Source organism: Equus asinus, chromosome X, assembly GCF_041296235.1.
Source record: "Equus asinus isolate D_3611 breed Donkey chromosome X, EquAss-T2T_v2, whole genome shotgun sequence".
NCBI lineage: Eukaryota > Metazoa > Chordata > Mammalia > Perissodactyla > Equidae > Equus > Equus asinus.
Window position 1 is genome coordinate 40,465,800 of NC_091820.1, and position 16,296 is coordinate 40,482,095.

General features: G+C 35.6%; 1 protein-coding gene across 1 annotated transcript in view; it reads right to left on the reverse strand.

Moving 5' to 3' along the window:
* Positions 1-1,305: 1,305 nt before the first annotated feature.
* RP2 (RP2 activator of ARL3 GTPase) overlaps positions 1,306-16,296 on the reverse strand; it is a 37,934-nt gene continuing 22,943 nt past the window's right edge. The window contains exons 4-5 of the mRNA XM_014867612.3: positions 5,497-5,582; positions 1,306-3,631 (exon numbers count right to left, since the gene is read on the reverse strand). Of these exons, the coding sequence (XP_014723098.1) occupies positions 3,548-3,631; positions 5,497-5,582 (170 nt within the window). The 3' untranslated portion in view covers positions 1,306-3,547. The remainder of the gene's footprint in view (positions 3,632-5,496; positions 5,583-16,296) is intronic.

Sequence of the window (16,296 nt, forward strand, 5' to 3'; positions counted from 1 at the left end):
GAAAACAGCACTTAAGTCTTAACAGCCTCTTATATTTGTTTTCTCCTATTCAGTTGTCTATTTGTAGGTGGGCGTCGGGCTGCACAGCTGAACTACTGTAAAAGAACACCATCTGTACTCTGCTCGGCACAATACTACTTAACATTCATAAGGTGCCTTTCACTTTCAAGGCACTTTACAAACATCAGTTAATTACTTGTCACACTACTTGCAAGTTACTTTTCATTAGTCCAATTACAAGTGGACCAGATTCAGCTGAAATGGGGAAGGCAGGCCCCGGGGGGAGGATCAGAACCAGTGCCCTCTGCTACCTGTGCTCCTGCTCCCTGACCAGCTATTTATAGGTGAGAACCCACTCTCACCAGGAAAGCACCAAAACATGAGAAAGGGAAGACATTGCTGTTTCTGAACATCTTGCTGGAGTTTGCCACTAAAAGTCAAGATGTCAAAGGAGAGAGAAGTGTATAAAGGCTTATTGCCTTCCCGCCAACATTCCATCTGCCAAAAAAGAAAACCATGTCAACAGTGAATGACTCCATTTGCACAAAGGAGGTTTTCAGTACTAAAATTCAAATGAAGTTTGGCTTTTTTAGTGTTATACTTTTAAAGTATTTTCTAGAATGGACTTTGAAGGAGTAATCATATCCTAATTACAGTATCTTCTCTTCCTATAGAGAACAGAGTTAAACATGTCCGTTTTAAATGAGAAAAATTTCAAACTCAGCATAGCAAGAATTATCCAATAAATAGAAAGTAATTTTTGCCATTGTCTCGTGCATTTCTGGTGATTTCCCCCCAATGCTCTAAATGTACTTGTAGAAGCTTTATATATAGAAATAATGATACTAAATGAATTTTAAAAACTAACCAATCTGCAGTTTCAGTACTTCTGATTTATGGGCTAGGAGAGGGAGAAGTTGGGTACAAAAAGCTGGTAAATTTGGCAGTAATTTAAAAATAAGGTCCATTTGTATAAACCTGAAAGAAGGTATACCACAAACAATTCATTATTTTCTTAAATATGGAAGAGAAAGATGCCTAATCTTAAGAAATACATTAACAAAGGAAGCATTATATTGGAAATTACTTAGATTAAAATAGGTTTCTACTTTCTTTGCATTTCTCCAGAGTTCTTTGTACACACGCGCGTGCACGCCATACAGCTAATTTCTCATTAACGTAAGACAGAGGTTAGACCATTTTATTTTATTTTTATCATTAAAAAATTTGTGTCATAAAATTTTGGCACAGGTATGAGTAAATGTATGTTTTAGAAGTGCTCTTCAAAAATGAGTGTTAAGCCACTTTCGTTTTAACAATATTTATTACAAATCACATTTTATAAACACTAAATTACATATAAAAGCTAGACATAAATATACAGAAGCAAAAACAGCAGCCCTATTAACACAAGAGAAATAATCTAATCTAATGTTGAAACATGTATAACTTAAGAAAATTGCTAATTTTTCACGAATTCAAAAGCTATTCAGAAATGAAATGCTGTATACCATGATTACTATCAAAGTTTATAATTATAGAAACAACCACCATAGCACGACTTATTTTGAAAAATCTTTTCAAACATTCAGAAGCCAAATCACTGTCCTTAAAGACAAAATAAACTTGGGTAAAAGCTCTTATCTAACTGAAGAATATACAATTTTAGGCTTTGATTAGTAGTTACTAAATTTAGTAGGAAATTTTAAATTAACATCTCCCTTATATATTCCTGAGTTATTGCTAAAATACCATAGATAAAATAAAGAACTCAATTTACAGCTTTGCATGACATTGTATTACATGTTTGAAAGACAAAAAGTATTGTGATTATTTTAAATGTAAATAATGAGGTTTAATAATGTAATCATGATCACAAGGAATATGTGTAATTCAACTTAACTGTGGGACAAATTAATGCCCTCTGACCACTACTTGCAAAGCTCGTTTGTAAATTATGATTGACATTATATTAAACCTGTCACCAATTTTTATCTGCATCTTATTAAATCATTTTGACTTAAAGGAGAGGTTGACTATATAGGATAGAATGCTGTTATAAAAAGATTAAAATGATGCAATGCAAATAGTTAGCACAAGGCCAGGCACAGGCTAGGTAGTCAATATTACTTACTAATTTAAAGTGAAAATTCTTTTAATGTTTTACTTCTGAACAACACATAATTCAATGTAGTAGTTAATATCTAAAAGCAGTTTAAACATGAAAATACATTTTTAGTAACAATCATATGGAGAATTTTTACAGGTGGCTATTTTCAGTCTTAGTTTTACTAAAATAGAATTAAATTTAAGGTTCCTTTTAAAAATAGACCTATGAAAGCTAATTTTCTATTAGCTGCTATATGTGATGTGGATGGCAGGTTCAGTCCCTTCTCACATGATCAACCTATCAACATCTTCTGACCTGATTACTTTAGATTACTACAAACCCCTTAAAACAGAGTTTCTCCTGGAGACTGAACCCGTGCATCTGGGGATTGGGTCCAAGAATGTGGATTTTTAAACAGTTAGCTCTCCCCTGCCTCCTGGTAAATTATTTTGGTCAAGTTGATTTAGAAAATAATGCTTTAAAGCAACAAAATAATTTTATCATACTTGAACATTATTTGATATGAGTGGCATGTCTAATGAAAATCAAATTTATCTAGCTTTTTAATAACCTGCATAGCTTATCATCATGCCTAAGTATTTCTTACCTAAATGTCACAAGATTTTGTTCTAATTCTCCTAATAGCCCTCAAGAGCTGATAAAATGGTAATCACCTTCTGGAAAACTGCCTGGTGATTGGAATTTCACAGTTTTAGTGTTGCATATGCCTTTTCTTACCAGGAAGCAGAAGAGTCATCTAGCAGCTGTATTCAAAAACTAAACAGTGTGGAATTGATTCAAATAATTATTCTACTCACAAAGTAGTCTTTAAACAGCTATACTAACATCAGTTAGTAGAGTTACTTGTAAAAATGGTTATCAAATACCTATTAATTTAAAAAATTCAGTTTACAAAGTATTATGTCAACTCTGTGTACAAAATTTCATTCTCCATATTATGCACCTAGGAAGCAATTATTTAACTGGATACGTATATATGAAAAAAATATGCATAGGTTTGTTCTCATTGATCAACTAGTAATAAATCCCTCTAAATTAAAAAAGAAAAAAAATAAGCAATGGAATGTATTCTCAAACACATATCACAGGGCACTGAGGAAAGTTTAAATTATTAGAGATCTGAAAGAACATTTAATTAGGATTAAAATCATGAACTGTTACCCACTTTTGTTTTCTAATAACAGTACCATATGCAGAGAAACAAAACTGCGAGCTTACTGAAGTGGGGTACATAGTTTTTAAGCTGATTGAAACTACTTAATTTAAAATTAACTACTTTTGAAAGTCAAGTAGATGATGCAGTATTCAATGATTTATTAAAAAGTCAACTTTAACAATTTTAGCATTAGTAAAACCCACTGCTAATACACAAATTGGAAAGGACTTAACATCCAGTTCTTGGTTCCGCACTGCATTTCATATTCCCATCTGTATATCGGCAAAGTTGTAGAAGCTGTCTACATCTGCAGATGCTGTCTCCTTGCTTTCCGATACGAACATCTATTTGAAATACAAAAGAAACAAAAAATAAATACTAGTAATCTCCAAATTCCAAAGCCCACGTTCTCCACAGAAAAAAGTCACAAGCTTGCTATTTAAAAGAAATGCAAGTACATCATTTATAATATTTAATCAGTAGATTTTCTGTAGTATCTATGCAATATAGTTTCAATGGCTATAATGTAGATTGAGCTTTTTTTTTAAAATTTTTTTAAAGATTTTATTTTTTCCTTTTTCTCCCCAAAGCCCCCCGGTACATAGTTGTATATTCTTCGTTGTGGGTCCTTCTAGTTGCGGCATGTGGGACGCTGCCTCAGCGTGGTTTGATGAGCAGTGCCATGTCCGCGCCCAGGATTCGAACCAACGAAACACTGGGCCGCCTGCAACGGAGCACGCGAACTTAACCACTCGGCCACAGGGCCAGCCCCTAGATTGAGCTCTTTTAAAAGCACTTCTGCTATAACTAAAGTCTTCGCTTTCCTAATACTTCAGTTGTATTTTATTACACTTGGAGTTTTATTTTGAATAGTGAATAGGGGCTGGCCCCGTGGCCGAGTGGTTAAGTTCGTGCGCTCTGCTTCGGCGGCCCAAGGTTTCGCCGGTTCGGATCCTGGGTGTGGACATGGCACCGCTCATCAGGCCACGTTGAGGCAGCGTCCCACTTGCCACAACTAGAAGGACCCACAACTAAAATATACAACTATGTACTGGGGGGATTTGGGGAGAGAAAGCAATTAAAAAAAAAGAAGATTGGCAACAGTTGTTAGCTCAGGTGCCAATCTTTAAAAAAAAAAAAGCTACTGAATAAAGAGGTTTATTCAGAGAACTCTTAGTCTTTTTATTTTCTAATAATAATCTCAATAGGCTGAGAAGCAAAATTTGAGGTTATCTTTTTAAAGCTGCTAAAGATACATTATTAATTTTAAATGAATTATTTTCTAAACATAAATAAAGCAGTACTCAATAGAACCCTTCAAAAGTAGCTTTCACAAATGTCAGCCAGGAATTAGAGGAGACCTGGCTTCTATTCCAGCTTTATCATAAACTAGCTGTGTGATGCTGACAATTTAATAAACCTCCACAGGCTCAGTTTCCACACCTGTAAAATGTGGAAGCTGGATTAGACAATCTTTAACTCATCCAGATCTAAAAACTCCAAATCATATAGCCATTCCCTCTCTGTTTCTTTTTCTATTCAATCTGATTATCTTTGCCCTCTCCCTTAATACTGTGTGATGATAAAATGAGACAAAAGACAAAGTATACTTTAAATTATGTAAGTTCAAATAATCATAAACCAAATCAGACTACAAAACCAAAAATTCCCTCTCAGATATTTATCAAAAAATAACCAGTTATATATATATGCTCATTTAATCCTCTTATATGTTTGGTCTTTAAGTTATTTAAGTCTGAAATTCTTAAATACAGCAACATCATCAACCTACATGTAATGATTTCTAGATATAGCTCAAGTTCAATTTCTGAAGCAAATAAAAACGAATACTGGGCAATAGGATTGTCTGTCTAAAATATATAATCATAGAAATATAACATCTTTCAACATATCACTATTTTAAAAAAGGAAGGACTTCAAGAGGCATTTCGTGAGACTTGACTTTAGAAACATGCATTATTGGAAGTTTTTAATAAGTAGATTCTTATTTTGTAAATTTTTAAGAAATTAAAATTTTAGTTTGGCAAAGCTTAGCTCTCAATTATTTAACACAGGTTCTAAAATTCATGACCTTCTATTTTTCTTTTTAATTCCAAGCAATACCAGGGATAAAAGTACTATTTGATTGTAAGGAAAAGGAAATGAAATGAAAAACTTTGATTGAAATGTAGTCAATAAAATCTTGTACCTTGGTGCCATTGAATGTCTCGTTGACAATGAGTTGACATCCTTCTACAGCACCGTCTCCATTAAACTCCAAGGCAATAACAGGACCTATAAGCAAACCCAAGAAGTCCTGTCTTATCATGAATACAAACCCATTCTAACATTAATCTTTTTATTTTTCCCTGAAGACTCTCCAGCCTCTTCTTTGGGAGGAAGAGAAAAGGAAGAAGGAAGTAGACAGATGGGACACATCACTTCAGCTACTTCTTCCTCCTCTAATCATAAAACAAATGAGCACAGGGTCTCATCACGTGACGAGTAGCTTCAGTGCTATTATAGGACTAGAGTCACATTTTTAAGGGTTGTAAATAGTCTGGCTTTTCTGGGTTTCATTCTTCTATAAAAACCATAAAAATCTACCCATTTAGCAGTACAAAAAATAGTTTATAAAATGACAAATAAGATCAAAGGCAATTTAAGTCAGTTATAAGCAGGTTTTGCCAGGCAGCCAACCTTGCTTCCCACTCTCCTACTTACCAGCCAAGTTCTGGGCCACCAATAATGAAGCTAAGCCGAACAGTAATTGAGGCCAGGCACCAAAAGGAATGACCATCTGAAAGTATTTTTCTTGAGTGTGCCTTAAAACTTCATTCTAGAACCAACGGCCAAGTTTTTATTTTTTAAGTCTGAATAGCATATTGTGCCTTCTTTCCTACAAATTCATTTGAATACTTTTAAACCACTTGTACTTTAAATTCCAGTATAATGATTCATGGTTTAGTTTGGCTTGGATTTAAATGTAGCATTGGCACTACTGGTGTCAAATTGTTAGCAAACATGGCCATAAGTTAGCCAAACAAAATATGCCCTTCAATTCAATTAATATTTATTCAGCTACCACTATATTCCTAATAGATTTGATTTTTATCTCCTACAGTAATGGAGAAGTCTTGACCTCCAGGAAATTACAAATTTCTTGAAAAAAGACATAAACCCATTAAACAAATATGGAACAAGGGAAAATAATGAAATGTTAAGTAATGAAATACTAAGGTGAATGTAGTCATGTGCCATAGGACAAGGCACAAGAAAGAGAAAAGATCACACCACACTGGGCACCAAAATAACTGAGGGCTTGTGATTTAATACAGACAACAAACACAGAAAAGGCAGGATATATAACAGTCAACTGTACAATTAGATACAGAGAGCAAATTAAAGTATGAGTGCTTTAGCATCACAGTGTAGATCAAGATAGCTGCTGAGTAAAGGAAAGAAGGTAACTGGGGACCATTTTCTCAGAAAAATGGATGATTCTCTTTCTGGGGCAAGAAAAGGGTAAGATCGACCTGGAATATCTTATTGAGCCAAAAAGCGATGAGGCTATCGAAGGCCAATGGGGTTGTATCAGAAGGACACAGGAGGCAGCCTGAAGGGGCTCCCAATGGCCAAATGAGACATGGTGAGATCAGAAGGACTAATGATAGCAATGTATTAAAACATACTGCAATATATCAAAAGTCATGAGTTCATAATGACATTTAAAAAGAGAAACAATTCATTGGACACCAGTGTAGGTTGCTAGGGCACCAATTCATTACTCTGAAAACTGATGCTAAATTATTTTCCCTTTATTTATTGTGCTTTTCTGATATGAAGCATATTTCAAGTTAACCAAACAGCTCTGATGTACAAGGAGAAGCCTTAATAAATGCAGAGGTAATGACATGATGAGAAAATGATCAGTTTGCAACTCGTAATAAAATAACTGGATCAGGCAACGATCATCAGTGGTTTTAGCATCCCACAGGGAAACTGACAAGAAACTTTACAATAAAAAGAGAAGGCTGTCACCACCTGAACCTACCGATCGATCTTAGCATCCCTAAAAGGGCAACAATTAAACATGTGCCCTCTCATTTCACGCTATAGGAAATAGTACCACTCGTGAAATATTCTTGCCAAAAAAAAAAAACAAAACTAAACAAGTATAAACACGGCTTTGATCTAACTTCTAGTCTACAAGAACCATAAAGGAACAAATTAAACAAACTCATGCATACCACAGGACAACTGACCAGGTTTCTTTTACAAGACAAAGGCATGAAACAAAAGGGGAGCAGGAACACCTGTTTCTGGTTAGGAGAGCTATAAGATACAAAACAAGCATATACAGTGAGGGAGCCAATTTTAGATCTGGATCAAGTTAACTGTAAAAATACATAGATTGTATTGACAATTAGGGAAATTCGAATATGAACTGGGCATTAGATATTAAGGAATTGTTGTTAATCATGATAGATGTGATAATATAATGTAATGTTTAAGAAAACATCCATTTTAAATTTTGTTTTGTTTAAGACACATACTGAAATATTTAGGGATGAAATGACAGGACATATCAAAATTTGATTAAAATATTTCAGCAAAAGAAGAGATTATAGATTATTCTTTAGAGTATGGCAAAAAGTTGATAAAACTGGGGGATGGGTACACGTGGGGTCATTGTACTCTCTACTTTTGAGGAGAGAGAGTACATTTGGAAATTTACAAAGAGTTTAAAAAGCATTTTAAACTGAATAAATACTGAACTAAAAAGAAAAAACTGATGATAAATGTAGAGTTTCCAGTTTTGCAGAGAGTGGAAAGTTTGAATTAAGGTAGAATAGAGAATGCTTTTATTTAGAATTCACCACAAGGAAATACAGAAGATATATTTTTTAAGGTCAGACATTTATTACTGAAAGTTCCTGTATTCTACAAAGGCAATATAATCTAGGACTCAGAAATACAATTTTGGTAGAATTACCCAGGTACATAACTTGGCTGATATTCTTTGAGTAGAATATGATGAACTTCCAATAAGTGACCTAAAAATTTGCCAACAAAGAAACACCAATGAAAAATGTGGACAAGGGCATTAGTTTTGATTAACGTGTACATAATCTTAAATTTTTTAAAAATTACAAAGCTGACACCACACTTTTTAAGCAGTCATATTTGTCTGTCTTATGATGATGACCACAATTACTGTGATTAATTCAAACTGAACTATGAGGTCAACAAGGATCATCGGTCATGTTTTTAGGGTTTTAATGCTAACGTCTTATCAAATAGTTCGCAGCAGCTTTAAATCTAAATATTTGAACTGGCATGAAAAATTGTGAGACTTTGAAGTAAACAAAAAATATTCCTGGATGTCCTATCTAACAAACTCTTCTGTGTTATCTAACGTGACCTTGGAAGAAGCCACTGTCACATCTCCATTAGATTACAGCAACCACCTCCCAGCTGGTCTCTCTGCTCCCCCTAGAGCAACCAGAAGGAGAAAAGCTACATTTTAAAGGGACCAGGACATTTCTCTGCTCTGAAACCTCCAGTCAAATATGATCTATATTTTTCTTATTTTTAATTGTTCTAAAAATAACTGACAGTTTAAAGTAATAATATGAACAATGTATTAGGTGTTTATAGCATCTGTAATAGTAAAATATATAACAGTGACACAGGGATGGGAGGGAAGATTTGAGAATATAATGTTATTAGGTCCTTATATGCTATAGGTAAAGTGGTATAATATTATTAGAAGGTGGAGTCAAATTACTTAAATATGTATGCTGTAAAACCTAAGGTGACCATTAAATAAGATTTGGAAAAAGAGGCATAAATAATGTCAATAAAGGAGATAAAATGGAATCATAAAAAAATGCCCAATAAACAGAAGAAGAGGTAACAAGAAACAAAGAACAAATGGAACAGAAAGAAGCTAGCAAGTTGGTAGATGTTGATCCAAATATTATGAATCCCTTTCTATGTGAATGGTCTAAACACACCAGTTAAAAGACATAGATTGTCAGATTGGATTAAAAAGCGTGAACCAACTATATGCTGTTTACAAAAAATTCCTTTTAGATGTACAAACTTTGATAAGTTTAAAGCAAAGGGATAAAGATATATCATGAAACAGTATCAACCAAATGAAAGCTGGCGTAGCTACATTTCACACAAAGTAGATTTCAGAACAAGGAAGATTAGCAAACAAAGAGGGACATTATATAATGATAAAGGATTCTCCAAGGAGACATGACAATCCTAAACGTGTATGCACCTAACAACAGAGTTTCAAAATTCATGAGGCAAAACCTCATAGGACCTGAAAAGAGAAACAGATGAATCCACAAGTATAGTTGGAGTCTTTGACATTCCTCTCTCTTTAATTCATAGAATGAGTAGGCAGAAAATCAGTAAGGAAATAGATGACCTGAACAGCACTATCAACCAAATGGACCTACTGAACATTTATAGAACATTCCATCAAACAAAAGCAGATAATACATTCTTCTCATATACACACAGAATACTCACCAAGATAGACTATATTCTGTGCCACAAAACAAACCTTAACTAATTAAAGAAAATAGAAATCATACAATGTGCATTTCCAGACCATAACAGCATTAATCTAGAAATCAGTAACAGAAACACATCTGGACAATCTCCAAATGTTTGGAAGTTAAACAATAGAATTCTAAATAATCCATGGATCAAAGGAAAAGTTTCAAGGGAAACTAAAAAATATTCTGAACTACAGTCATGCATCACTTAACAACAGGGATATGTTCAGAGAACTGCACTGTTAAGTGATTTTGTTGTTGTGTGAACATCATAGCATGAACTTACACAAACCTAGATGGTATAGCCTACTACACACCTAGGCTGTATGGTACTAATTTTATGGGACCACCGTTGTACATGTGGTCTGTCATCGACTGAAACATCATTATGTGGCACATGACGGTACATCAGGGGTCAACACACTTTTCTGTAAAGAACCAGGTAGGAAATATTTTAGGCTTAGCGGGCCTTACAGCGTCTGTCAGAACTAATCATCTCTGCTGTTATAGGGCAAAAGCAGCAAAACAACAGATAAAAGAATGAGCATGGCTGTGCTCCAATAAAGCTTCATTTACAAAACATGCAGTAGCCCATAATTTGCCAAACCCTGAATTAAATGTAAATACATCATATCAAAATTTGCAGGATGCAGCTAAAGCAGTGCTTACATTTTATACAGTTGATCCTCATTATTTGCAGATTCCTTATTTGCGAATTTGCCTACTTAGTAAAATTTATTTGTAAGCCCCAAATCAATACTTGCAGTCTTTTCATGGTCATTAGTAGACACACACAGAGCAGTGAAAAATTTGAGTTGCCTGACATGCATGTTCCCAGTGAAGGCAAACAAAGTGATGCTCTGCCTTCTTTTATCAGCATTCATTCTGTAAACAACTGTCCTTTTCACAGTCTATTTAGTGCCACATTTTTGTTGGTGATTTTGATGTTTAAAATGGCCCCCAAACACAGCACTGAAGTGCTGTCTAATGTTCCTAAGCTTCGGAAGGCTGTGATGCGCCTTACAGAGAAAGTATCTGTTAGATAAGCTTCACTCAGGTATGAGTTACAGTGCTGTTGGCTGTGAGTTCAATGATATATACTAAATAAGGTGTCTTTAAACAGAAACACAGATACAACAAGGTTATGTATTGATTGGTTGACAAAAACGTTGTGACCAGAGACTTGCAGGAACCTAACCCTGTATTTCTCCTCGGTGCAACAGTTCAGTACTTACTAATTCAGCATTCACAGTGACTTTATAGAACATTACTGTGAATAACAAGAATCAACTCTATTAGAGAAGTATCTGAAATCAGTAACCTAAGCTTAAACCTTAGGAAACTAGAGAAAGAAGAGCAAATCAAACCCAAAGCAAGTGAAAGGGAAGGAAATAAGTATTAGAGCAGAGACCAATGAAATTGAAAAGAGAAAAATAGAGAAAAAAACCAGTGAAACAAAAAGCTGCTTCTTTGAAATTATCAATAAAATGATAAACCTCTATCTAGGCTGATGGGAGTGGGAGAGGACCCAAATTACCAATAGCAGGAATATAAGAGGAACATCACTACTGATCCCACAGACATGACTAAGAATAAGGAAATACTATAAACACTCTATGCCCATAAATTTGATAACTTAGATGAAATGAAACAATTTCCTGAAAGACAAAAACTATCAAAATTCACTCAAGGAGAAAAAGACATTCTGAAGAGCCCTATAAATAATAAATAAAATTTATAGCTAAAAATCTTTCCAAAAATTCTCCAGGCCCAGATGTTTTCACTGGCAAATTCTACCACAGGAAGAAATGATACCAATTCTCTATAATCTCTTCAAGATCATAGAAAAGAAAGGATACTTCTCAACTCATTTTATGAGGCCAGCATTACCCTAATATTAAAGCCAGACAAAGATATTACAAGAAAACGACAGACCAATATTCCTCATGAACAAAGATGCAAAAATCCTCAATAAAATAACAGCAAATCAAATCTGGCAATATATTAAAGGGATAATAATACATCATGATCAAGGGGGTTCATCTCAAAAATACAAGGCTGGTTCAACATTCAAAATCAACCAAAGTCAATCACCAGATTAAATGACTCAATAATAAAAAACATATGATCATCTCAATAAATGCAGAAAAAGCATTCAACAAAATTCAACATCCACGTGTGATAAAAACCCAACAAACTAGGAATAGAATGGAACTCCCTTAGCCTAATATAAAGTATGTATAAAAAACTTACAACTAACATCATTCTTAATGGTGAGACTGAACACTTTCACCCTGAGATCAGCAACAGGGCAAGGATGTCCTCTTTTCACTCTTCTATACAGCTTCATAGTGGAAGTCTTAGCCAGCATCATAATGCAAGAAAAAGAAATAAAAGGCATGTCAAAGGGACAGAGGAACCAATCTAAAAGAGCTCCCAAAGGCTAAAACTGCAACAATTTGATAGTATTGGATTATAACCCAAAGAATAAAATACATATCCATGAGTCCCTATTGACAGACATAAATGATTGAATAAATAAATGGGAGAGAAGGGAAATATCTTTCTTACAGAAGAATTCCAAATAATGTATGTACATAATCCCTTCTCTAGGAGGTAGAGCTTAATTCCCCTCTCCTTGAGTGTAGGTTGCTTTTAGTGACTCAACTTCCAAAACACAGAATATAGAGAGGGAAAAATAGGAAGTTTACAGTGTTCAGGAAACCTTGCAGATACCACCTGAACCAAGTCACTAAGGTCAACATCATCAGCAATAAGTCATGTTGCTATCGCTTGCCCTCTTATGTGATGTGATGAGAAGGGCACTTCATTTTTTCCCCCAAACCTATAACCCACGTCTAACCAGAGAAAACATCAGACAAACCCAAACTGAGGGACATTCTACAAAATAACTTTACCAGTACTGTTGAAATGTTTCAAGGTTATAAAAAACAAGGAAAGACTAAGGAACTGTCACAGATTAGAAGAGATTAAGGAGACATGACAACTAAATGCAATGTGGGATTGAATTATGGAACAGAAAAAGGACCTAAGTGGGTGCCAGCCTGGTGGCGCGGCGGTTAAGTACGCACGTTCCCCTTCTCGGCTGCCTGGGGTTCACCAGTTTGGATCCTGAGTGCAGACATGGCAGTGCTTGGCACACCAGGCTCTGGTAGGCATCCCAGTATAAAGTAGAGGAAGATGGGCATGCATGTTAGCTCAGGGCCAGTCTTCCTCAGCAAAAAGAGGAGGATTGGCAGCATTTAGCTCAGGGCTAATCTTCCTCAAAAAAAAAGGACACAAGTAGAAAAAGTGATGAAATTTGAATAAAGTTTATAGTTTAAGTTAATAGTATTTTACCAATGTAAATTTCTTAGTTTTGACAAATGTACCATGGTTATGTTAACATTATGGGAAACTGGGTAAAGGGTATATGGAAACTCTCTGTACTACCTTCACAATTTTTCTGTAAATCTAAAACTATTCCAATATAAAAAGTTTATTAAAAAAAATAAAGGACATCAGCAACATGGCAGCGTGAGCTCACCCGGGACTCTCTTCCCTCCAAATTACAACCAAAAAGAGCAACTGCTTTTCAACCAAAAAAAAATCCTAATAACAGAAATCGTCAGAGACCTACAGCAGCCAAATGACGGAAGGCGGAGAGGCTGCAGCCGGCCTTGGAGGAGCTGCAACAGGGTAGGAGAGAACTTCGCTCCCTCCCCTAGAGACTGGGATCACTGCTGTGGGTGAGGGAAGGAGTGGGGGAGGGGCTGTGCATCCACAGGATCATCCAGGACTCCCACCGCCTGTGCAGGGAAACCCTCTAATGGGAAAGCTTTCGTGTGGGGGAACCCCAGCAAGGCAGGGCCCCATGAGACCAGAAAGTGAGAGCTGATCCAACACGGGTCAGCGTGAGTGAAAGTGCCCTTCCTCCCTCCACCCACACTGCACACGGCCATCATGGCTGAAGGTGGAGGGCTCAGAAAACAAGGCTCTCGACCCCCATCTAGTGGCGACAGGCTGTAACTGCAACCGAATAATAGCATCATGCGCAAAAACTGCTCCTCTACCATCCAGCAATTTATAAAAGCTCCAGTCCAAAAGGAAAATAATAAAAATACAGAAGTAGGTCCTGAGGGCTTGGAAATGGGTAAACTAAGTGAAGATGAGTTCAAAATAGCTATCATCAAAATAGTCAATGAGGTAAAGGGAAATATAGAGAAACAAGTCAACGAGTTCTGGAGTTACTTCACAAAAGAGATTGAAATTATAAAGAAGAATTAATTAGAAATACTAGAGATGAAAAATACAACGGATCAGATAAAACAGAATATGGGTTCCCTGAATGCCCATGCAGACACCATAGAGGAGAAAATTAGCATAATCGAAGATAGACAGGCTGAATGGCTCCAGACAGAGGAAGAAAGAGAACTAAGAATTTAAAAAACTGAAGAAAATCTCAGAGAAATAGCTGACTCAATGAGAAAATGCAACTTGAGAATCATCAGAATTCCTGAGGGTGTGGAAAAGGAAAATGGAGCAGAAAGTGTGCTCAACAAAATAATAGAAGAGAACTTCCCAAATCTAGGGATTGAGAGAGAAATGTGTGCGGAGGAAGCTTTCAGATCTCCTAGATTTGTCAATGTAAAAAGACCTACTGCAAGGCATATAGTAGTAAAAATGGCAAAAATGAATGACAAAGAAAGAATACTCAGGGCAGCAAGGCAGAAGAAAATAACCTACAAAGGCACCCCCATCAGACTTTCAGCGGATTTCTCTACAGAAACCTTACAAGCTAGGAGAGATTGCAGTGACATATTCAAAACTTTAAAGGATAAAAATCTTCAGCCAAGAATACTCTATCCAGAAAAAATATCCTTCAGATATGAGGGAGAAATTAAATCTTTTCCAGACAAACAAAAGCTAAGGGAATTTGTAGTCACAAGACCTCCACTACAAGAAATCCTCAAGAAGGCTCTCATACCTGAAAAAAAGGGAGTAAGGGGTCACAAAACACAGAGTAGGGAGAGAAATAGAATCTGAATAGGATAGTAAATATTCAACTATAGCATAAGGATAAAGGGAAGGAAATCAACAAAGCAAAGACAATTTTATCTCTCTAACCACAAACTCACAACACAAGTTGGAGTAAGAGATGAAAATAATAATTTAGGAGGGGAGGAGGAAAGGTACTGAATCAGTCTAGGCTAAGGAAGTAAGAGACCACCAGAAAATGGACTATGTTATACACGAGATTCTGAATACAAACTTCAGGGTAGCCACTAAACTAAAAAACAGAACAGAGACACAAAACATAAATAAGGAAAAATCTAAGAAACCCAGCATAAGAAATTGCAGAAGTCAATGGGTAGGCTACAACACACACGACGAGAAACAAAGGAAACACAGGAAAACAGGAAAACGAGCAACAGAATGACAGCATTAAGCCCTCATGCATCAATACTCACCTTCAATGTAAACAGATTGAACTCTCCAATAAAAAGACACAGAGTGGCAAAACGGATTAAAGAACAAGATCCAACAATTTGTTGCCTCCAGAAACACACCTTAGCTCCAAGGACAAACACAGGCTCAGAGTGAAGGGGTGGAGGACAATACTTCAAGCTAATAGCAAACAAAAGAAAGCAGGTGTCGCAATACTTATATCAGACAAAACAGACTTCAAGATAAGGCAGATAAAGAGAGACATAGAGGGCCAATATATAATGATCAAAGGGACACTTCATCAAGAAGAAATAACGCTTATAAATATCTATGCACCCAACACAGGAGCACCAAAGTTCATAAAGCAACTATTAACAAACCTAAAAGAAGATATCAAAAATAACACAATAATAGGAGGGGACCTCAACACCCCACTCACATCAATGGACAGATCATCCAGACAGAAAATCAACAAACAGCGGAGCTAAACGAAAAGCTAAAACACTTGGACTTAATAGACATATATAGAACACTCATCCAAAAACAGCAGAATACACATTCTTCTCAAACATGCATGGAACATTCTCAAGGATAGACCATATGTTTGGAAACAAGGCAAGCTTCTACAAATTTTAAAAAATTGAAATAATAACAAGCATCTTCTCTGATCATAATGCTATAAAGTTAGAAATTAATTAGAAGAAGAAAGCTGAGAAAGGCACAAGGATGTGGAGACTAAACAATACGCTATTGAACAAGCAATGGATCATTGAAGAAATTAAAGAAGAAATCAAAAAATACCTGGAGACAAATGAAAATGATAACATGCCATACCAACTCATATGGGATGCAGCAAAAGGTGTATTAAGAGGAAAATTCATCACATGACAGAGACATCTTAACAAACAAGAAAAATCCCAAATCAGCAATCTTAAACTACACCTAATTGAATTAGAGAAAGAAGAACAAAGCCCAAAGTC